Source organism: Cynoglossus semilaevis, chromosome 18 (assembly GCF_000523025.1).
Source record: "Cynoglossus semilaevis isolate Cse_v1.0 chromosome 18, Cse_v1.0, whole genome shotgun sequence".
Classification (NCBI taxonomy): Eukaryota; Metazoa; Chordata; class Actinopteri; order Pleuronectiformes; family Cynoglossidae; genus Cynoglossus; species Cynoglossus semilaevis.
This window is the reverse complement of record NC_024324.1, coordinates 12,835,183-12,857,462: the sequence shown is the minus strand read 5'-3', so window position 1 is coordinate 12,857,462 and position 22,280 is coordinate 12,835,183. Positions and strand designations below refer to the sequence as shown.

The window sequence follows — 22,280 nt, the reverse complement described above, 5'->3', positions numbered from 1 at the left end:
TGGCAGGCCTTTGGGATTTATGGCTCGGCGTGGAGTCTGGGTTTTGGGGAGAGATTGAAGGACGTGTTTGTGTGTTAGTGATGGTGTTGGAGCGGGCAAAGTGGAGCACAAAGAGCTCAGTCAACTGGCAGCGGAAATCGAAACACAGCACTCATAGTCGTCATAGCAACCGCGCCTGTCATCCTTCCATACCACTCTGCCGTGGTTCACACGGTGAGTGGTTAAAAGCGAACAATTACCATTTCAAATGGAACACCTATCAGCCTGAGTGCTCACCTCTAACAAAGGAGTCTTTTTAGTTCTCTGCATAGAAAATGAATATTTCTACTTTCTTTTGAGTCATGCGTACTGTATAGTCACTGCATAGTACGTCACTAAAGTTTTCATTCAAGGCCTCAGCAGTAGCTCAGCCAGTCAGGGGTTTACCACCCACAAGGCCTAGGTTGAAAAGAACAAGTTAACTGACCTCAACCTCTAACTTCTCAGCTCAGACTACTTCCTGTGAGTTCCCTCAGACAGGAACAAAGTTCAGATTCAAAGTCGCCACCGCATGGCATGACTTAAACCTTTTTTGCTGTGGTTTCTTTACAGAAGGCTGGGCCGGTTGGGGTCGCTGGTCTGCCTGCAGCCAGGAGTGCGACGGTGGAGTCCAGGTGCGTAGCCGAGGCTGCCAGCCCGAGGAGGAAGTGTGTGAGGGAACAGTTGAGGAAGGCCGAGCCTGCAACCCCCAGCCCTGCATTGGTGAGTGTTTCAGCCATGAGCTGTCAGCTGCAGGTGGCTCCCATTCAGTGCATTTGTCATCAGTGCATTTCATTTTCCCACAGGCAAAGAACGCAACAGGAGCCAGGGTCTGAGGGCCATCATTGGTTCGAGAAGAGAAGGTGATTCCAACCCGGGAGTTGTTGCCACCCAAACAGGCGAGTTATTAAGACTAACTGACAGTGAGAACAGATCAGTGATGTAGATATGTGCTAACTCTTTTTAATCCATGTTTTTCTTTGTCTTATCAGATGCTAAGAATGACGAGTGGTCATCATGGAGTGCATGCTCAGTCACCTGCGGTGAGGGCTGGCAGAGTCGCACTCGCCTCTGCGCTACTTCCTCCTTTACCACCCAGTGCACCGGGCCCCTGCGTGAGAACCGGCCTTGCAACAACACAGTCGTCTGTCCTGGTGAGCCCCCACCACCACTGCTGCTCCTCCACCTGAAAAAAAGATGCAGAAAATGTTCCAGCAATTCATGGCGTTGTCAATGTTTTTTTTTAAACTGCTTTGGATGGTTTTGAAAAGAGGCTGCAATTCACTCACATCAAAACAACCATAGTTATCAGATTCAGATGGCTGTAAGATTGCACCACCTAGCGGAAAAATGACAAAATGCAACTTGAAACAGTAAAAAAATAAATAAAAAAAATATAACACTTGTTAATGTCTTTACTTACTTATAGTTGATGGTGCCTGGGATGAGTGGACCCCCTGGAGCCTGTGTTCCTCCACCTGTGGCCGTGGCTACCGTGATCGCAGCCGCTCCTGTAAGCAGCCCAAGAATGGAGGAGAGCCATGCAGGGGACCCACAAAACAAACTAAGTTCTGCAACATCGCTGTCTGCCCAGGTGAGTCATGAATGTGACATTTGAGTTTTACTGTTTGACAGAAAAGTAAATAGTGACTTCTGCCTGCGATAACAATTCTCTGCCTGTGACATTTGACTCTTTTCTTGTTCACGCTGATTATACAATGTATCTGCATCATTACTGATTCAAACAGCAGCTGCAGTGGCAGGTTGACATTACATCTGACACATCTACACAATAAAGGCCTCTGCTGGTGTTAGTCAGAGGGTTTTTAAGCACCACTGACTCATGCTGGACTAATTATCACCGCATATTTAAACCAGTTTTTTCCTGCTCTGCCACCTACATGTGTGCTGAGAGGATTTCGGTGTTTTACCAGTTTGTTCCTCGCACCTTTTTTTCTTTTGCACCACTCAAGAGTTGCAGACAATCATTGTTGCAATTCCTAGTTCTTGTCAGCAGATGTCTCTCTGCACCACAGCTTTGTCCATACCAAGGCCTGAACCTGCAACAGTTAAGCAAAGGCAAAACGTTTTCAACAAGAGTAGAAAAGCAGTCCATATGTTATCTTATCTAGTTTTGGCCAAGGTATAAAATGCAACTGTAAAGATTTAACTGCAAGTGTCAGGAACGAGTTTTGAAGAAACAGGATTAAACGTGAGATCATGGCAACAATTAAAACAGCACTGAAGCAACACTGGCCATAACAAACTAAGGAATATTTATTTATAGCGAACTGCATAAGCTTAAACGAAACAAAAGTTGGACTACTTCTCCTTCTTTGACTCAAAGTCAGCTAAAGTAGGTCAGTGAAATGGTAATAGCATCTTTGATTGCATCTTGATGCCTGTCCCCTGTAGGTTTGTCTTGTCCTTGTGCCCGACATTAACTCCTTCTCTCTCATGTGCTTTAATCAATCTCCCTCCAGTGGACGGAGCCTGGAACGAGTGGACCGCCTGGAGTGCCTGCTCCGCTTCCTGCTCCAACGGCACCATGCAGAGAACAAGGGAGTGCAACGGTCCATCTTATGGAGGTTCTGAGTGTCACGGAGGATGGAAAGAGACGGCCAACTGCTTCCTGAAAGACTGTCCCGGTAAAAAAATATGTCTGGATAAGTCATATGTAATGAAATTAAACTGGAGCCCAGAGTTGACGCTGTGAAATGTTCTCTTTAGTTGATGGACGCTGGCATTCATGGAGCTCATGGAGCAGCTGCAGTAAGACATGTGGTGGAGGCGTTCAGCAGAGGCAGAGAGTGTGTGAAGGGCCTTTCTTTGGTGGAGAACCCTGCCCTGGTGAAAAACAGGAACAGAAGCGGTGCAACGAGAAGAGATGCCCTGGTCAGTGGCTTCATCATAAACCAATGCATGAGAGCAGCTTCCCTATAAAACAGGCCAGAACATCAACTAGATCCATCACCAAACAAATCATATAATATTCATTTAACCTTTCAGAGCCTCATGAGATCTGCTCCGAGCAGAACACTGGAGATGTTGTGTGGAAGAAAACCGCTGCTGGAGAAATGGCTGCCATCTCTTGCCCCACTGATGCCTCAGGTACGGTAACAGATGAGCACTGTGATGCGGTTGACCTGCTCTCCTTGTGTAGGTTACACTGCTTGCTATATCTATCACGCCACACTACAAGTGCTTTCTTTCATTAACAGGTATGATTCTGCGCCGCTGCACCCTGGACGCTGTAGGTCTGGCCTCCTGGGAGAACCCCACTTACATCAAGTGTGTCTCCAAGAACTATCAGAACATTCAGATGCTGGTAATTAAAATGTTAAACACCTCATCTGTTGCACCTTCATGATACACCACAGACATCCAGATTAACCTCCTGACCCCTCTTCCACAGTCCAGGGACTACATCTCCAAAGTGCAGCAGGGCCAGAGTGTGGATGGGGTCGCAGAAGTGATTTCACGTCTGAGATTTGCCTCAGATGATGGAACCAAGTACAGCGGCGACCTGTTGGCCATTATGGAAACCCTGAAGAACACCACTGATCTGTACAACGTCACCAAGCAGAAGCTGAGCAACGCTGACGTGGTGGTAAGAAAACATTTTTATATAAAAATTCTAATCTTCAAATATAAGATCATGTAACAGTCTCCTTTAAACTTCTCTGAACAAAAATAGTTTCTAATTATGGTCTGTTTTTTTTACCATCACATCACTAATTATCTTCAGAACTACGTCCAGACCATCAGCAACTTGCTCAAGGAGGAACACCGTGACAAATGGGAAGAAGTGCAGCTGGTACGTGATAAGAGGGTGTTTGAATGTGGAGAGGGTCTTATTGTGTCTGTATTCCTGTCATAGGATCAGAATTTGGAAGCTAAACTTAGTAAAAAAAAGATCATGCTTAATAAGACTAGAGAAGGTGCCTTATACTCTTGACGTCTAACTTGGGACAAGAATCCAAATGTAACACCCACAGGCAAGCTGAAGAGGTTTTAATATTTGAAACCAGGATTAAATTAAAGGGAGTCAAAAATGATCCTTTATTGTTAGACTAAGCTTCAAGTAGAACATGTATAGGAACTTTATAATGTGTATTTATTTTTAAAAATGTCTACTATATAGCAATTAAAATAATTTTAATGACTAGAACATGACAGTACACAAGACATTGACAAAGTTTAATGAAATCATTATGGAAAGGGGGGGTCAAGGGTCAGCCTGCAGCTCCTGCTGTGGTCAACATAGATCTAGATGGACTCTTGTCTTTTTTTTCTGACCACCTGTTGACATTTATCACACACTCTCTCAGTGTTCCTGCCAAAGTTAGTGAACAAACAGTTCCCACAATTCGCTGAGAAAAGATGAGGGCACTGCAGAAAAAGTTAGTCATCCAAAAATCTCCTACTGCAGTCTAGAAAGTCTTTTTTTTTTTTTTTTTTTTGCAAACTGGATGACGACCGAATTACGGCAAGTGGAGAAAAGTGTAATATAGGAGGTGACAGCAGTCAAAGGGAGACAGAGAGACACAGTGAGTGAGATCGAATCAGGGAGAATCACTACGCCCACTTTGCAGTCTGTGAGTCTCCATGCCGTCCTACGTACTGATGGCATTTGTAGAGGGATGCAGACAGAACATCGCATACAAACACACACCTTGCGCCCACATCACTGCAGTTCTGCGTCAGAGACACGCAAGTCATGCAGCCCTCCCTTTCACGAGAGAGAGGATGAAAAAAACTTGAGTATGAATCAACCGACTGCCCATTTATGTCCTTCAGGAAGTTGTTGCATAGCAGCAAGAAGTGTGGTTTTTTCTCTTTCTTTCTCTTTTCACGTCTCTGCTCTGAAAGAATAGGTGTAGGTAGAATATGAATGGAGTTGTCAGGGTGGTGCAGCCTACAGCGTCTAATTGTGATAATCATAGATGAATATACCCCTGTCTTTCTGCCCCATTACTGACTATTCCTCCATGTCTTCTCCGTGTCTTATCTCAGATGGGTGCCAGTGTTAAGGAGTTTTTCCGCCTGGTCGAGGACTTTGTGAACATGATCGGCATGCAAATGAGCGGCTTCCAGGACGTTTATGAAGTCACCGAGAATTTGGGTGAGCGTCAATCTCCTCCTGCTGCTCCACCTAGTCAGGATGATGTGTCTGTTCTCTGTGGTCGGCAAGTGCATCAATCTTAATCCGGCCTGTGTCTCTGAGTCCACATAAGCATCAGTTATCATTCTGACAAGACAGAGTGTCAAGTCCAGCGCCTTCACTATATCAGCCATGCCATCTCTGAGATATCTGCTTCAGATCATAGGAATATTTCACATAACTCATGACTTTTGGGCTTCAGAATCTGTCAGAGACTGTCTAAAAACACTGTACATTACTTGGTGTAAATGTTTGCAGCCCACAAAGCTGAAATCATGTCAAAAATGACTACACTGGTCAAGACACAAGAAACATAAATCAATTAGTGGCTGTTTCTTTCTTCCCCGGCCTGTGCACTAACAAAGTCTTTATGTGTGCGTGTGTCTTCAGTTCTGAGCATCCACAAGCGCCCTGCAACTGAACACACCAACTTCACCTTCCCTGTGAAAGGCTGGAGAGGCATGTTGGACTGGGTCAGAACCTCTGAGGAGAAGATCTCGGTGTCCCGCGAAGCTTTGTCGATCAAACAGTCTGGTAAGCCCAAACAGAGTTGACATGTGGGTCACAACTGATCATCTTTGGGTTGAATCTTGATCTAAAGAAGATGTTTGTCCTTTCCAGATGGCAGTGATGCTTTCGTGACCGGCATCGTCCTCTACAGAAACCTCGCTCCTATTCTGTCCTTCCAAAGGTAAATCAATTTCTCTGCTCTCAGGTGAATGAAACTGGCTTTCAATAGAGTGTACAGTGTGTTGTCACTAGACGACGACCGTCCATTCTCCTCTGCAGCCAGAGTCGTCCATCATTAATACACTGTGTGACCTCTGATCAAACACTGTAAAACCTCATTTGCACCAAACTGACTGTTTAACATTCTCACCTCCCATTGTCTCCCTGCAGCAACACAAGCCTGCTCAACTCCAAGGTGGTATCAGTGATCGTCAACCCTTCCACATCTTTCCTGTCCTCCCCTGTGGAGATCGAATTCCCTCACCTTCACAATGTAAGTTCCACCATTTTTAAATAAGTCTTCTTGTTTCAAGCCCCCCTCCCTTGCCACCCTTTTCGGGCGACTGCCTACTGCAGCTCTCCAAGCCTGACATTTTGCTGACATTTGCAGCAACAGCGTGACTTTTGCATGTTTTTGTGTCATTTGCAAAACCTGCCAAAAATCACAGCAATACTGTTGCATGATAAGCAGGATGACGATGGCACTGTGAGATCACTGGCAGGAGCCTGTGCAGCTGATAAAACTCTGTTTTTAGTCTGAGAGAGAGAAACGATGGCAGGTGGCTGGTGCCAAGCTGTTGCATCTCACACATTTATAGTACAGTTGTCCCAGCCTACGCATTTCCCTTTTTCTGGAGAGATTCCTCACACTGACTCGTCCATCTGCATCTCTTTTTACAGGGAACCATGAATGAGACGTGCCTGTCATGGGACGAGAGTGATGCGTAAGTGTTGTTTTTCTTCAGTACTTTCATAACATTTTTTTTTTCTTCTGAGTGGCCCAGCTAACTGAAATGGGGTTAGATGGTGACAGCAGTGTTTGTTTTGGTGTCAATAACAGGCAGGTTCCTTAGTAAAAGATCTCATTTTCAACTTGTCAACAACAGAAATACATTTAGTGTTTCCCGAGTGCATCTTCCCACTGAATATAAGAAAGGTACTTCAAACGGGCCATGAGCCAGCAGTTCATCAAAGCTCCACTAGCTACAGTGATTCAGCTGCAGCCTAGGTGCTACGGCACTGAACGCCCTCTGATCACCTGCAGCAAATGTTCACTATTTTGTAGATAATAGCCTTTCCAGCCACTTTAAATGTAAAGGAAGAAATACAGGCAGAGGACAGACAACCTACAGGTGTAAATGACCTGCAGGGCCATGTATTGACTGTTCTACTTTTGTAAAGTAGATTTATTATAAGTAAGAACATATGGCTGACGTTGGTAGTAGAGTGACACTGACTTAATCTCACACTTTCCTTAAAAAACATCCAGATAAAGGGGGAAAAAACCACAGAGGCAACACTAATAACCTCATTACATACACCATTAAGTAAATCCATCGCAGCTTCCCTACAAGTCACACCACAGACTGTCAATCTGCAGACAATAACAGACCCTGCCTCCCCGCCTCCGTCACCTCTCAGCCATGTTCATATGTCACTGCCACCGTTAATGACTGTGGAGCTCGGGAGTTTTCAAAGATGCTCATGTGCATTAAAAGGACTGATGACAGGCCTTCACGGTGGTCTGGCGTGGATTGATCCGCCCCAGGCCCACTCTGTCCTCCTGAAGAACACACAGGTGGAGCATTTGCATATAGATAGTTTTGCCCCCACGCACATTCACGTAAACTATTTTTTTCACCTAAACCCCTGCCAAAACATTAGCAGAAGAAGAAAAAAATACAATTACTCACACATCCAGAGGAAGGACAGTGTCCCTCTGGTCAAATCATGTTCATGTTTGACAGCAGAGGTGATTAATGGTAGGAAAGGAAATGGCAGAAGAGGAAGCTCCGAACCAGGACAGAGACTCTGGGGTCGGTGCTCGTTTGCAGACCTGTGTATGTTTGTCATCGCAGGAAGTGGTTGATTACATTATCTGGCAACAGATTCTAGACCCATCTGTATCATTATATGAACAAAAACAAACAGGACAACAGAATCACATCCTCTTTTTACATCTGCCCTAAATTACACATCAACAATTAACTCCAGAACCTGCATGATTAAGTCACTGTGTAATAAAGCACACATGAGATACTACTGCAGTTCCCCTGTGGCCGTCTGCCTGTGACACTCTGTACCAGACTGGACCTGCTGGCTGCGATGATGCTTCTAATTACTCACCAGTCGGTTTGAGTCAGAGGACGCTGCTCATTGCCTTAACCTAATCTGTGCTCTGTGCTCTCTGGCATCTGCTGCTCCTGCTGCAGCAGCGCACACAAAGGCAGGTCTTAATTTGTTTGGCTTAGCACAAGTCAGGATCCCTGGACTGAAGGTTCAAGTGATTTCAAGGGAAGTTGCATTTCATTTGAGAAAGCACTTCGTATTGATTGTTCACTCTCCTTGTAATTCTCCCGGTCTTTGGGATCCGTCTAAGCCCAGAATCAGTAAAATCACCTTAATTTGACGCCTCAGTTTATGTCGTCTTTACATTTGCATCCTTCTGCATCCTTTGTCCTTTTGCCGGGCCGAGCCGAGCCTTGCCAACACTCTTGTATGTGTACACTGAGAAAATATTGGCCTTGACAAGAAATGAAACAGATTATGCTAATATTGAGATTTATGGGGGCCTATGATCATTAATCAATGGTCCAGAAGTCTATTCATCAACGGAATGTGAAAGTCATTATTAAAGCCAGTTGAGATGAATCACCTCAGCTTTATGGTGTAATATAAAGATGTATTTTATTTTTTTGTCTTGGCCGTGAATCAAGCTTGTGATATGAATGTTAATATTTCACATGTGGCTTCAGATGCATGGAGTATATTTTGGACATATTGGAGCTGTGGGAGCTCAAGCCATATTTTTTTTTCTTTTTTCTGAGTCAAATCCATTCACATGGGAGCTCTGTCAGATCTCTGCTCTCCTCCTAACCTGCCGCTGCCTTTGCCTCTCCTCCTCTGTGCAGTTCGTCCTTGCTCGGCTCCTGGTCTGCTCGGAGCTGCAGATCCGTCCCCGTTCATTCATTCAGAACCAAATGCGTGTGTGACAGCGTCTCCACCTTCGCCATTTTAGCGCGCATCAACTTGGACTCGGTAAGTCTCCTCCGTCTCGCGGCAAATGTGAGCCTGTCTGGTCTCGTTTGTTTTTCGTGCGTTTTGGATTTTTCGTGCAGTACATGTGATTGTGTGTGTTTGTGTGATTGCGGTGAGGTTGTTGTTTTGCAGTAGCTGATATTGTGGTGCTGATGCTGCGCTGCCTCTTTGTCTCAGCGCAGGTGATGCTGTTTTTTTATATTGACTGGAAAAAAATAGCCGATCAACGTGTTGATGCGAAGGAATTCAGATTAAGATTCACTTAAAAATGTAAATAATGATAATGTCCACATGGGGAAACGGTCGATTTTGTAGCGATGTGTTCGTTTAATGTTTTTCCCTGTGGTAACTATACTGCATAATTTAGAGAGGGGGGAGAGCAAATATGCAGCAGCGAGAAAATCACAGTTTTGCACAAATATTAACCTCACATTTTAGTTATAAAATTAATTAATCATTTATTGCATTAATTTTTGCAATTATTGTTGTACTTATTGCATGCATTTTGCATGTTCTGCTTCATACCTGCGCAGATTGGTAACAGAATTAACCGTTGTTATGAGGCGATTTGGACAAAAACGTACATTTTTGTTATTATTATTTTATGAGCAAAGACTGTGTAATTTTTCCTCTGTGGACTGAAGCTGTTCTTCGCCAGTTGCTGTGGCAACCGCATCTGCAGGCAAACTCGGCCTATGTGATTTTTGATACGAGATGTGCACTAGGGGATAAACACACACACCTACTGGTCTCTCCTATTTTGTAAGAACAGTCTGTATATTAAAAGGAGTAAATGCCTGATATCGACCTTTACCCTGACATCAACGATCTAGGGCCTATAATATGGTAGCATAATTATAAGTTTTATCCTACTAGTGGTCACTCATTATCCTGTTATGTCTTGTTCCTTTCAAACATTTTACAGAACCAACAGTTTTAATGTAATCAAATCAGTTCTACTTTTCTCTTCTACCCTAAAATTGTGTCCTTAACCTCCAAGAGGTTGGCAAGATGTCCTGACAAGGTCACCCAACAAGAACTGATCCTCGATGCGCTATAAAAACATACACACAGAAGAGCAACAGTGATCATCTCTGGTCTCTGCTCTGGACAGCTTCAGGACAATAGAGATGTCTGTCCGTCTGTGCTGTGCATCAAAAGGATGCTGCACAAACAAAGCAACAGTCTGTAGTCTAACCAAGTGTGTCGTCTTTTATAATTGTGCTCCCTGCAGTGATTTCATGTTTTTGCCCTTTGTTCTCTTCAGCCTACAACCTATCATTCACAGCCAAGATTTCATTTGTCTTGCTTTCAGTCTGAACAGCGCCATCTATGTTCCCATCTCCTTCCAGCCTCCCATGACAGTGAACAAAAGCCCCGCCAATCACTCTGCTGCCAATACCTCTGAATTTTCGATTACGTTCTCCTCCTTACCCCTCCTCCTCCTCCTCATCCTTTGTCTCAGCAAGACCTAGATTGCCCACAAGGAGGACCAGTGACAGATAGATGTCTGGTCATGCATTGATGACTCCCCCATGCCGCTGCTGTCCACATCTCCATCCATCTGTTTGATGTGCAGCGTGGACATTTTCAATAACGGGTTCATGTGAACCTCATGAGGAACATGAACCACAGTCACAAGCTGCACTGGCTTATTTAATAAGCTGCGATGTTGAAGTCTCCCATGGCATCAAGTCTGTTGGCAAGTTGATGGTCCAAAGGGGAGTGCCCCAGATAATGTAGTTAGTGCAGCAGATGTACTCTTTACCGCTGGGGTATTCAGTATAAAAATATAAAAAGGCGGAATGGTTAATCCTTCAAATACTGCTGCAGGGCTCGTTAATACAACTTTTTCACCTGCTTCAGATCTGTCCAAAAATGTAGTCAAGGACATGTTTCATAACTGGGTCAAACTGGCTGATTTCACTCAGCAGCCGGTGGTGCAAGCATCAACCCAGATACAGTGACTTGAGACGACAGAGCAGGGAACATACTGTATCACAGATTGCTATTTTTTGCTTCCTCAGATAGGGTATAGGCTGAGGCAAAAAGACATCTCACCGCCCTGTTATCTACCATCTGTTCCGCAGCTCCTCTGATGTTCTTGGATGGATATTGAAACAAATATTCCGCAGTAATTGAGTCTCTGGCTGCCGTGGGTCGGCCTTCGCCAGCTGCACTGTGATATTTGTGATATCAGCCGAGTCCATGTAGATCACATACTGACATGGATAAGAACAATCACTTCAGTGCGCCGGTGAACAAAGGTAGAGGTATGAGATGCCAGGCCTCTCCTCCGCTGGCAAAAATCAGAATTTATGGCCGTGATAAATCAAACCAAGGCCAGGGCGGTGTCTATTTCTTTCCCTTCTAGCTGCGCTAATTTGATAGCTGCAGATTTATTACATACCCGTACATTTTTTCGCTCACCTTTTACAGACACCTCACTCTTTTCTCACCTGCTTTGCCTCTCAAAAACATAACCACACCACCTGAGAAGGCGTGAGACAGAGAAATGTATTTGAAGCAGTGAAATCACACAGTGAGGGGGTTTAGAAGGTGAGAGTTCTTTTTTTCTTTGCCAAACAGCGAAGCATTTGCAGCAGCGACCTGTCAGTACTCCAGGTGACGGAGCAGCAGTTAAAACTTCTAGTTCTCTTTGTCCCTCCACCAGAGGTTCAGTGTCAGGGCAACTTTACACATGGGACAATCACTTGCTTCTGGCAGTGGCAAGTACTTACTGCTGTCAGGGGTCAGGAGGGCAGGAGGCAGCAGATTAATGCACAGGTAATGGCAGTCCACCTGTTCACTGGGATCCTGGCCCAAAAACACCACCATGGTGTGAAACTGCTTTCAAGAGATTGGAACAAAGAACATCTCAAACCATCTGTCAGTGATTAGACGGTGGCTTTGGCAGTTATATAGCAGCCTCGCCCATGGGACTTGAACAGCCCCCCTCCTCGGTGATCAGTTGAGAGAGATGTATGTGCGACGTCCTGCTCGCTTCATTTGCTGACTCAATAGCTCGATGGAGAAATGCGGTGACCCTAACCATTCGTTTTGTTTTCCGCTCCATCTTTCTGTCATATTCACCTTGAGGTCACCTTGCTTCATATGTGGCCTGATTGTGCCAATCGGCTGTTCATCTACAGGGAGCCGTCATCATCTACGGGATGGCACATCCTGATGTTTCTCTGGTGTATGTTTGTGTGTAAGAACACAGAGATGTGTATGTAATTGTCACTAATCTTTCCTCTTGTTCTGTCTTTGTAGATCATGGACAAGGCACTGCTCCCATCCGTGACCCTCATCGTTGGCTGTGGGGTCTCCTCTCTCACTCTGTTGCTCCTCATCATCATCTACGTCTCGGTTTGGAAGTGAGTAGCCCTTAAAGCAATATCTGACCATTAAAGAAAAAAAACACTAGACCCCCTGATCCACTCTGTTGATGTTGTATCACACAGTTTCACTTTAATTTTCTCATCCTGGAGCTAACTGTATTCTTTTCTTCCTATTCTCCAAATTTCAGGTACATCCGCTCCGAGCGCTCCGTTATCCTCATCAACTTCTGCCTCTCCATTATTTGCTCCAATGCCCTCATTCTTGTCGGACAAACGCAGGCTCGCAACAAGGTAAAAGGCTCTTCTAGCCTCCATCTTTCTGAACTCTCCTCTCCACTAAACTTCTCTGAACTGACAGTTTGAAGACTGTCAGCAGTGTCACTAACAGATTTCTCATCTTTTGCCTCCACCTCACTTTCCTCCTGGCACCCCACAGGTGGTGTGCACTCTCGTGGCTGCTTTGCTGCACTTCTTCTTCCTCTCTTCTTTCTGCTGGGTGCTGACAGAAGCTTGGCAGTCCTACATGGCTGTCACTGGTCGTCTGCGCAACCGCATTATCCGCAAACGTTTCTTGTGCTTGGGTTGGGGTAAGAGCACCTGCCTTTAGCTTCCTTTCTTTTTCCTTTCCTTCCTTCTCAAATGTTTGTAGTGCATGTTTCAACTGTTTTTTCTCCTCCAGGGGTTTTTAAAATATATCTATTTTTCTGTCTCTGCAGGTCTGCCTGCACTGGTGGTGGGCATTTCAGTGGGTTTCACAAAAGCGAAGGGATACGGCACCGTCAACTAGTAAGTCCACTGTCAATCTGCTGCAGTTTCTTCTTTTCTTTGTGTCCACATGGTAAATAATCATGCATTGGCTCAAAATGTAACGCTCTTCTTCTTGTTCTACTAGCTGCTGGCTCTCTCTTGAGGGTGGACTCCTCTACTCCTTTGTTGGCCCGGCTGCAGCTGTTGTTCTGGTGCGTATCCTGACCTAAAATTCCCCCAGTCCATTCATACACTCTATTTTTAAATGCATTACCTGATATTAAAATGTTTCTGTCCCATGTTTTTTTATAAACAGGTGAACATGGTCATTGGTATTCTGGTCTTCAACAAGCTGGTATCCAAGGACGGCATCACTGACGTAAAGCTGAAGGAGAGAGCTGGGTAGGTGTTGCTACTCTAATCTGGTGTAACCAGAATATTCTTTTTTAACACCACAGGTATTTTTCTGATGCTGACCATCAACAAGAAAGAAAATCAGTCTGTTAGAGCCTGTTGAACTGAGTTGTTATCCACCCTACAGAGCATCACTGTGGAGCTCCTGTGTGGTTCTGCCTCTGCTGGCCCTCACCTGGATGTCTGCCGTCCTGGCCATCACCGACCGCCGCTCAGCGCTCTTCCAGATCCTCTTCGCCGTGTTCGACTCTCTGGAGGGCTTCATCATTGTCATGGTTCACTGCATTCTGCGTAGAGAGGTGAGATAAGCTGTGATGAGACCAAATAAAACCACAAAAAGATGTTGTTTACTTTATGGGTTTTCTTTATGAGGTTCTATTATCTGACTTTTATATCCCGGCTTCATCCATTAGGTACAAGAAGCTGTAAAGTGCAGGGTAGTCGACCGCAAGGACGATGGCAACGGAGACTCTGGCAGTTCCCATCACAATGGCCACACCCAGCATATGGTAACTTTCTTGGCTTATTGCCTTTTTTAATGTCTTGAGTGCCTCTGGTATTTACCCCTAAATTGATTTGTGCTTACATCAGGCACTAATAGAAAATATTTTATTCTTTTATCAGCAGTCTGAAAATGAAAAGGATGGAGAGTCAGGCAGACAAGGTGAGACCCCTTTTAAATTCACTAACCATTTTTCCATTTGCATTATCCCTGACCTTAGCCCTGCACTTGAAATATCTGGTCATTCACTGAAAGAAAGCATTTTCATTAAAGCGATATTTCAGAAGTGTCAAAGTTATTTATTATGTTTTGACTCTGACACAATTTTCATTGCCAGGAATGAAGAGCTCCTCCGAAGAGAAGATGCCTCCTCCTCAGCTGCCTCTGCCCATGGGCCCCAACTTCCACACCCTACCATCCAACCCCAGTAAGGGCCATATGCAGGCAGTTCCTGAATATTCCAGCCACACACTGACACTGAAGAGGGAGAAAAGCAGACTCACCGGTGGAGTCGACCCAACCTGCGGGAAACCCATCTACGTCTGCGAGAGTGAGCTGTTCCAGCAGCTGGACGCTGATCTCGCACGGGCTCAGGTCGAGGGCAGTGTCTCGGATGGCAGCGGCTACGTCTGCATGCCCAACACCACCTCCACGCTTAGGTCCAAGCCTAAAGACGATCAGACAAAATACAACATTAGCGTGGACCAACTGCCACAGGCCAGACTGATGCACCTTGGCGGACCCTTTGCTGAGCCGCAGACTGCCTTTGGAATGAAGTCCATCACTCCAGATCAGGTCAGCGTATCGTACTCAGAGAGGGACTCGCCGATACAGAACATCCACAACATGTCCAGCGAGTCCCACATCACCCACAGCAGCCTGGAGAACACGTTTGAGTCCATGAACTCTATGATGTCCAAGAGTGAGACCATCTCCACACTGTCTATGAGCTCTTTGGAGGTGAGAACATTGGAACTACATGCAGAACAAAACAAACATCTATTCCTTCTAGCATGTATCTAACAACTTTCTTCCTTATGCTTTATTTGCAGAGACAGAAATCTCGTTATGCTGAGTTGGACTTTGAGGTAAATATCAATGGGTTGATTAATTGTAACTTGACAAATAAGATTGGATGAAAAAGAAACAAGCAGTACTTTGTTTAAAAAAAATCCTTTGCCCTCTATAGAAAATAATGCACACGAAGAAACGCCACCAGAACATGTTCCAGGACTTGAACAAAAGGCTACATCACGCAGAGAAGGACAGGGAGTCGCCTGCTTCTGACAGCAAGGTACGATCTCACTCTGAAACGGTCACCATCCATTCCCATTGACATTCATTTCAAGGAAGAAAAGAGGCAAATATTACAGAGGCAAAACTTGTGTTTTAATAAGAATCCAATGATATAAAACAATGTCCCTAGACAACAACCAATGACTTGTGTATTTCACTGTGGTTGTCATTACCTGGAAGTCATTTGCTTGAAAATTTATTTTCTTCCTTCCTTCCTTCCTTCCTTCAGTCTGTGAGATGGAGTGTGTCCTCAGGAGGAAGTGACAAAACCAACCACAGCGTGAGTGTGCTTGTTTATATACAACCTCACACAAATGTCAAATTTACTGCTTATAGATGACACAGACTATCAAATATGACACCTGCCTCAAGGAGGAGTAATTTCACCAAATGACACCATGACTCTCATTATTAGAAAATCACCTCTGATGCAATTTAAGTCATTGCATTTCGGATTAATCAATGTCTCCGGGCTGGTAATTGGCACCATGAGCTAAAGTGGCTGTTTGTTATGCTTGTACAGGACAAACAGCAAACGTCATTGGAGAGGTCTTGGGAAGGAGTCCGGGGAATTCCACAGTCACCCCCTGCCTGGGTGCGCAAAGACCTGGAGCCACTTGCTGCCTCTCCTCTGGAGCTGCACTCTGTGGACTGGGAAAAAACCAGCACCACAATCCCTCTAGTGGGACAAGACATTATTGACCTGCAGACAGAGGTTTGAGGCGTTGTCCGGAAAATCCACCTGATTTCACCTCGGTCACCTTTTTGGTTTGGGAATGCAATCCTTTAAGGATAGAGTAAAGGAAACCAAGAAAGGGAGTAAGTGAGAAAGTAGGCCACAGAATCAAACGTCTTCAAAGCTTCAGTCAGAGCAGGAAGTAGCAGGGGGGGGTGGAAGAGAGGAGGTAGTGGTGGGATGTTTAATGTAGCTTCTCCATGTGGACCTCACTCGTGTCAGAGAATTCAGATAGAGCGTAGGGTAAGTGGAGTGGACACCGCTTTCCTTGGACCCCGGACTGACTGTGCATCAACACAGAGGTTCCTGAACCTTTCAGCCTGGGCTTCAGAAGATGTGGTCAACATGTCTGTGCTTCTTTTTTCCTTCAACTCAACTTTGGAGAAAAATATATTGATATTCAAACGGCGACGTCCTCCCTGCTCCTCAGGAGGTACGACCGTAGAACTCTTGGCTGCTTCTTTTGCGGCCGAGTTACTATCCAAAATAGGACAAGGCTCGAGAGCTTAAGGGACCAGTTTCAAGTCCAACACTACACACTCTTTAATGGGCGCACACATTTTTGCTTCATGCTGTGAGTTATTTATCGATTTCTTTTTGTTTTGTTTTTTTGAGGATTTATAATCGCTTCATTCCTGGAACTGCAACAACAGAACTGAAGAACGTGCTGATATTGCTTCTCTTTGCTGTTTCCACCGTTGTTATGAGTACTCCAGTGGTTGTCAGTGATAAGATTACTATTGTTTCTGTCATTTTCTTTTTATTTATTTATTTTTTTTAAATCACTTAATGATTGTCGGGCACAAATGTTATTATTTATGTACTGACACAAAACAAAAAGACAAAACTCAAGTGCACCAATTATGTGTACCATGTTCTGAGCCCATATGGACTGCATTGGGACAAACATAGCGAGTGGTGATGGAGGTGGTGGTTCGTTAACCAGCACATCCTGGATTCTCCAGCATTCTTGCTTCTATACCAAAACACCAGCACTGGGATGAACACAGACTCTCACACAGGAAGAGCAGTGCACTCTGGGAAAAACTGCTGGGTGGAATTTTGAGGAGGGAGCGGCAGGGGCTATATACATCCCTCCCTCTCAGTTGGCACAAGATGCAGGCTCTTCCATGTCGTATACAGTAGGTGTGTTTGGATCCAAGAGGGTCAGTGAGACCTTTCATCATCGCCCTTTTGTTTCTCAGCCTTGCAGAACTCTTGGAGCGAACCCGAGGCTCCTGGCGCTGAAACGACTTCCAGCCATCGGCGACAGGTCCTCATGACTTCAACACATTTTGTGTTTTTAGCCATCAGTGTGAAATAGTGCAATATGATGGGCGCTTGATGCTCAAGCAAGACTGATATTACGAATTTAGAATTTTTTCTTACCAATGTTTTAAAAATTTTTATACCATCTTCCTCCTATTTACAGAGCATAGAGATGATTTATGCGAACATGCTTTGTGTGACAAATCTGTATTAGTGATTCAAGGAATTTATCAGCTAGAGATTTGTTAGCACAAGACTCCATATTTGGAGCTGTGACAGGTAGATAATTGTACTTCTATAAAGTAATCATATAGAGTGAATGATAGCCTATGAATATCTCCAAATCTGTACATCAGGATGTTTGTTATTACTCTGTCCTGCGTAGCAACGAGTAAATGATCCTCATATCTTCTGTAACTGTTTTTAATAACCTTGTCAGTAACTCAACAGTCTGTGCTACCAGCCAATTTCCTCTGTCCCTTCCAATCGGTCTGTTCTGCCCAAAGTCTGATCCATACCTCGAGTTACTCGTGTTTGAAAAGACCATTTGTATTTTCCTTCTCACTACGTTGTTTTTTTATGTTCAGTTTTACCTGCCGTACATGTACAGTTTTCATAGCACAAAATGAATGTGATTTATTTCTAATAAAATACATCTATATTACATGAACCATGTGATTGTCTGTTATTGACGAGTTCTCACCAAGAAATAGACCACAACAGAGCGACGGCCAATGTCTGCAGACAGAAAACCAACATGCACCTTAACAGTGAAGTAAATAGAAAGTCCAATGTGGATTTGAACCCCTGCAAAATAAACCAACTATATATAGATGTAATTGACAGCACAGAGAGCAGCATCTGAGATGATAGAAGTGCAGTCTCTGTTCTATTTTCATGCTTTTTAAGAAGGTGAATTATTAGACGGTACAAAGATCTATTAGGCTGAGTAATGACAAAATAAACAAGTTTGACAGGAGCCAGAATTTGATTCTGGCCTCCTTAAAAATAGGCAATCTCCTTGGTTTAAATTTAGTTTTTGGCCTTCTTTGTCAGTGACTTAATTTTCATCCTTCTCTATATTCCATTCTTCAGTTTAATTGAGCCAATGTGCTGTAACTCCGCTCCCGGGCATGAGCAGAATGGGATTTACGGCACCAATTTACTGAGCTCTGCTGATTTGGGGAGGTCACCTGAGAACTGCCATGGTTTCTGTGCAAATTGTGATTTACTACAGGCGTTATTATTTCACACTAGTTGATGTTTGATACTAGGTCAAATCATGTCCTCCGGCTTCGGAATAACTTCTGTTTTGTGACACGAGCAACACAGCTGATAAATACCATTATGTGAAATTCTAGACCATAAAACACCATAACAACACAGCTACCAGCCACACTTACATGACGCCACGAAAGAAAACTTACATGAACAGACAAAATGGTGGAACCTGTGATGGTCAGTCCCCTTCTCATCAACACCATCACCATGTATTTTAATACCATATAATTCATATAAAGAATTGACATTGCCCTCAGTTTGTGATTTATACTGCTACGAGACGCCCTGAAGGTACAAAGAAAGCCCACCTGTGGTTTTGGAAGTAGACAAAGGTGAGGCCGCCTCTCATCAATACACTCTATCCTGAGAAGTTCATTATCTCAAAGTGCTGGCTCGGTTCAAAACATTGCAGTCGACAGTCTCTTATTGTCAATTCACTATTCAGATCATATTTCAAATACTCTAAACATAGTCTCAGATATACGACACTGATACATGCAGTACATGCAGGGACTGAAAAAGATTATTTTTTTATTTCTTCGTGATAATATCGCTGCTCCTGCAGTAATACAAAAGGCTGTTTATATTGTATTTTTATGAATATCAATGAGGATGTTTCCCTTCTCTCTTCATCAGAAATTGGCATGCAGATTTCACACTGATGGGTGTGTGAAACCAAGTGATTTAAACATCCTCAACTGACAACCCATCCCCCTGCCTCAAACACAACTGGTTCTTATATTCATTTTTAACCCCCTCCCTCTATCAAATCCAGCATCAATTAGCACCTAGCTGGCAATAACAGCATGGCCCTGCCTGTCTCATAATTGAAGACTGTTGCTATAGTAACAACAGATGCTAATGCTTATTAGGTTGGGGAATGGAGTATTTCCACGACTATAAGAAGAGGAAAGAACCGGTCATAAATTATACTAGCTATTTGATTAAATTATTGGCATTAGCCTTTTCATGGTAACTCATAATTCAGGACACAGGAATCAAAGTTCAGTCCTTCATTTTTAAGAGTTCAGAACTCAGGTCTCCAACTGGTGAGGCTGGGCAACAAAACAGAAATGAGGGTCAGCGAGAGAGGTAGAGAGGTAAACACAGGGAACACACGAACACCCTCCGAGCACAAAACACACAGATGAGAACGACAGGCAGGAACGGATTAACACAACAAGAGTGACTGGCCCTGCAGCCGTGGCGTGTTGATACATTTTTGAGTGATATTTGGTCACAGCAGTGACGTGGAAGAGTTGAACATGGATTAAGTCAATGGAGCGAGGCTTAATAACATTTTATTCAACGTCTCTAATACACTGTCGGAACCTACTGTGCAATAAGAAAGTGAAGTAGTATTTCTCTCTGTGAAGTAACACAATATTGACACACCAACTAATGCACAGTATACTGCAGGGCTAAGGCTGGAATTCTAATCCATGCCCTACAATTTAAAAGAACATCTAGTGATACCAGTGATTCACAGGCTTTTATTTTTCAGTTTTTTATAATGCTGTCACTGTTGTCACATGCTGAAATGAAGCTGTTATGAATGTTTTTCAACTTGTTAGTGGGAAAGAAAACTCAATTCGAGAGCCAAAAAACTAAAATCTGTAGTCCTCAAACCTTGTGTTTTCCTGTTTGATTGCTACTTTTGAATGTCACTCTGTGTTTAATGTAATCACAGTCCACTAAAGCAATCAACAGAACAAACAAGAAGATTGGCATCACGCAGGATATATCCTCAAGCATTCTCATACAAAATAAGCACTCATTCCTTTTCACGCAGACACATATAAATCTCCTGACCTTTTGCTCTAACATCTGATTGATAAATGGACATTTTTCAATTTAATAAAAAAGAAACTACATTTTCAATATAAAAAACAGAACCAGATGAAGCTGATTGCAGCTGTGAGCGTGCGTCATAGGCAAATGCCAGCAGTCTATTGAGAATGGTTTCATATAGGGGGCGTTTCCATTTCTCTTACATTCAGATTGTATGCTGACCACAGGGGTTGACTGGCCAGGGAGAGGCTAATGACCAGCTGTGGTACTGATGGAATGGGAAAGAACGTCAAGAGGCTGCTGAAGTGAAAAGGGCATTTTATACTCAATGAGTGAGTCTCTATAGAAAGTATGCATAAGAGAAAAGGTTAAATGTGTCCATTTATGACACATGAAAACTTTTTGAAGTATTGCCTAGTCATGTATTAATAAAATCATTAGTACAAAATGGCAATAAAAATATTAAATTGCCCTTTATATTTACATAATGACATTTTAACTTTTTCAAACATACAGTTGTAGAAGCAATCAGACTTCACTATAATTTAAAAAGCAAATTTCAAATAGAATTTGAAACTTATGGGGCACTTCTTATGCATTGGGTATTTACGAGTCTCTATTGCTATGTGTATTACTTGATCTCGATGAAAGAATTATGACCTAGTTTCAGGATAACAATAATGTACAGTGACCCATCTTTAGGGTCACAATCCACCTTTTATGAAACATTGTTTCAGACTAAAGACTCAAACATTAGGCATGTTTAATAACAGCAATAAAATATAAACTGTAAAACTTCATATTGTAATCACTTTGCTTAGTGAATCATTTCCGCTCTCTAATGTAGCCCCGGGCATGTCAATATTGTCTGCCAATGTTTCTTGTTTGAAAAGACCTTGTAACCAATCCCAACCCCTTTATCAGTCCTGATGGTCACCATGGCAACTACAGCAGCATCCAGGCAGCTCACAACACTGTGTGTTCTACTGTCTGAATGCACATAAATGAAAGCCCCAGAAGCCTAAACACTTCCAAAACACTGAGCAAACAAAACAGCACATAATTGTCTGCAGTGTTTGTGTCGCAAATGAATTCTTACTGGCTGCAGGTTTTAAACCCCTCCCCCCAATCCACCCCAAAACAAAGGCTATCAAGGAAAAGGAAGTACAGTATGTAATTTCAGCACTTCATCCTAAAGTGAAGGGCTGCCAGCAGAAGGCTCCTATCTGAAATTCAGATCTGATGCATGCAGTTGTTGCTTGTGCATCAGTATGAGGCATATTATTATGCACAACATCCTAAGGTCTGCACAGTGAGGGCTGTGGCTGACAAAATATGCACAAATAATAAGGATCAAAATTCCAACAATGCTTAATCACATCAAAACACATTTGTAATGAAGGCCCTTGAATGCAGGGGTTATGAAAACAGATCGTTCACACTGTAACACGGTGCCATACTTTGTTGTCTGCATGACCTTACTTTGTCTTTGCTCAGGTTAGTGCTGTTGCCAGGATACTATTTCCTATGGCAACACTTGAGATAGCAAGGTGAGCAGCTCTGAAAGGATTCAGGTGACTGGTCGCTCTGCATCCTGTGGATCGGAAGTCCCTACATGGCTATGTGGAAAGAAAAAAAATCCTAGCGCACAAAGACTTACTAAAAGCTCTCTGAGTTTTCTGGACTCTGGTCTTTTTCTTTTTTCTGCCAGACACGCCAAAATAACTTCCTGTCTGTTTCATCAGTTACATGCTGCTTCGTAACTGAAGTTTCCACATTAGATATTAATCTACAAGGTAAACAATAAGAATTTATGGTTTCAGAGGAAAATTAAATGTCACGCTTTTTTACATTTGTCAAACACGAGTTTTACAACAGGTGAATGTCCAGGTGTCTGCAGTACACGTCTCATTATAAATACATGACACTCAAATCTCCATCACCATTTAAAAA

At 43.5% G+C, this 22,280-nt stretch overlaps 1 protein-coding gene and 2 long non-coding RNA genes across 6 annotated transcripts in view; 1 reads left to right on the top strand and 2 right to left on the bottom strand.

Moving 5' to 3' along the window:
• Positions 1–16,757, top strand: part of LOC103394585 (adhesion G protein-coupled receptor B1-like) — a 26,211-nt gene extending 9,454 nt beyond the window's left edge. The window contains exons 3-32 of the mRNA XM_008331966.3: positions 592–741; positions 825–917; positions 1,011–1,172; positions 1,448–1,612; positions 2,502–2,666; positions 2,749–2,913; positions 3,028–3,129; positions 3,240–3,346; positions 3,434–3,628; positions 3,767–3,835; positions 5,035–5,143; positions 5,573–5,716; positions 5,804–5,873; positions 6,083–6,185; positions 6,593–6,636; positions 8,824–8,950; positions 12,224–12,327; positions 12,480–12,582; positions 12,728–12,878; positions 13,008–13,077; positions 13,184–13,250; positions 13,355–13,440; positions 13,580–13,751; positions 13,866–13,961; positions 14,077–14,116; positions 14,292–14,914; positions 15,007–15,042; positions 15,144–15,248; positions 15,480–15,530; positions 15,774–16,757. Coding sequence (XP_008330188.1) covers positions 592–741; positions 825–917; positions 1,011–1,172; positions 1,448–1,612; positions 2,502–2,666; positions 2,749–2,913; positions 3,028–3,129; positions 3,240–3,346; positions 3,434–3,628; positions 3,767–3,835; positions 5,035–5,143; positions 5,573–5,716; positions 5,804–5,873; positions 6,083–6,185; positions 6,593–6,636; positions 8,824–8,950; positions 12,224–12,327; positions 12,480–12,582; positions 12,728–12,878; positions 13,008–13,077; positions 13,184–13,250; positions 13,355–13,440; positions 13,580–13,751; positions 13,866–13,961; positions 14,077–14,116; positions 14,292–14,914; positions 15,007–15,042; positions 15,144–15,248; positions 15,480–15,530; positions 15,774–15,971 — 3,872 coding nt within the window. The 3' untranslated portion in view covers positions 15,972–16,757. The remainder of the gene's footprint in view (positions 1–591; positions 742–824; positions 918–1,010; positions 1,173–1,447; positions 1,613–2,501; positions 2,667–2,748; positions 2,914–3,027; positions 3,130–3,239; positions 3,347–3,433; positions 3,629–3,766; positions 3,836–5,034; positions 5,144–5,572; positions 5,717–5,803; positions 5,874–6,082; positions 6,186–6,592; positions 6,637–8,823; positions 8,951–12,223; positions 12,328–12,479; positions 12,583–12,727; positions 12,879–13,007; positions 13,078–13,183; positions 13,251–13,354; positions 13,441–13,579; positions 13,752–13,865; positions 13,962–14,076; positions 14,117–14,291; positions 14,915–15,006; positions 15,043–15,143; positions 15,249–15,479; positions 15,531–15,773) is intronic.
• LOC103394590 (uncharacterized) overlaps positions 1–22,280 on the bottom strand; it is a 315,109-nt gene that overhangs the window by 89,751 nt on the left and 203,078 nt on the right. The gene's annotated exons all lie outside the window — the stretch shown is intronic.
• Positions 1–22,280, bottom strand: part of LOC107989950 (uncharacterized) — a 48,664-nt gene that overhangs the window by 11,925 nt on the left and 14,459 nt on the right. Inside the window, exons 2-7 of one of the 2 annotated variants that reach the window (XR_001761471.2) lie at positions 14,458–14,621; positions 13,628–13,739; positions 1,967–2,078; positions 1,442–1,529; positions 1,308–1,357; positions 1,057–1,204 (exon numbers count right to left, since the gene is read on the bottom strand). This is a non-coding gene — a long non-coding RNA (uncharacterized LOC107989950). Of the gene's footprint in view, positions 1–1,056; positions 1,530–1,966; positions 2,079–13,627; positions 13,740–14,457; positions 14,622–22,280 lie in introns of both variants that reach the window. The other variant, XR_003052730.1, reaches the window with a different exon arrangement.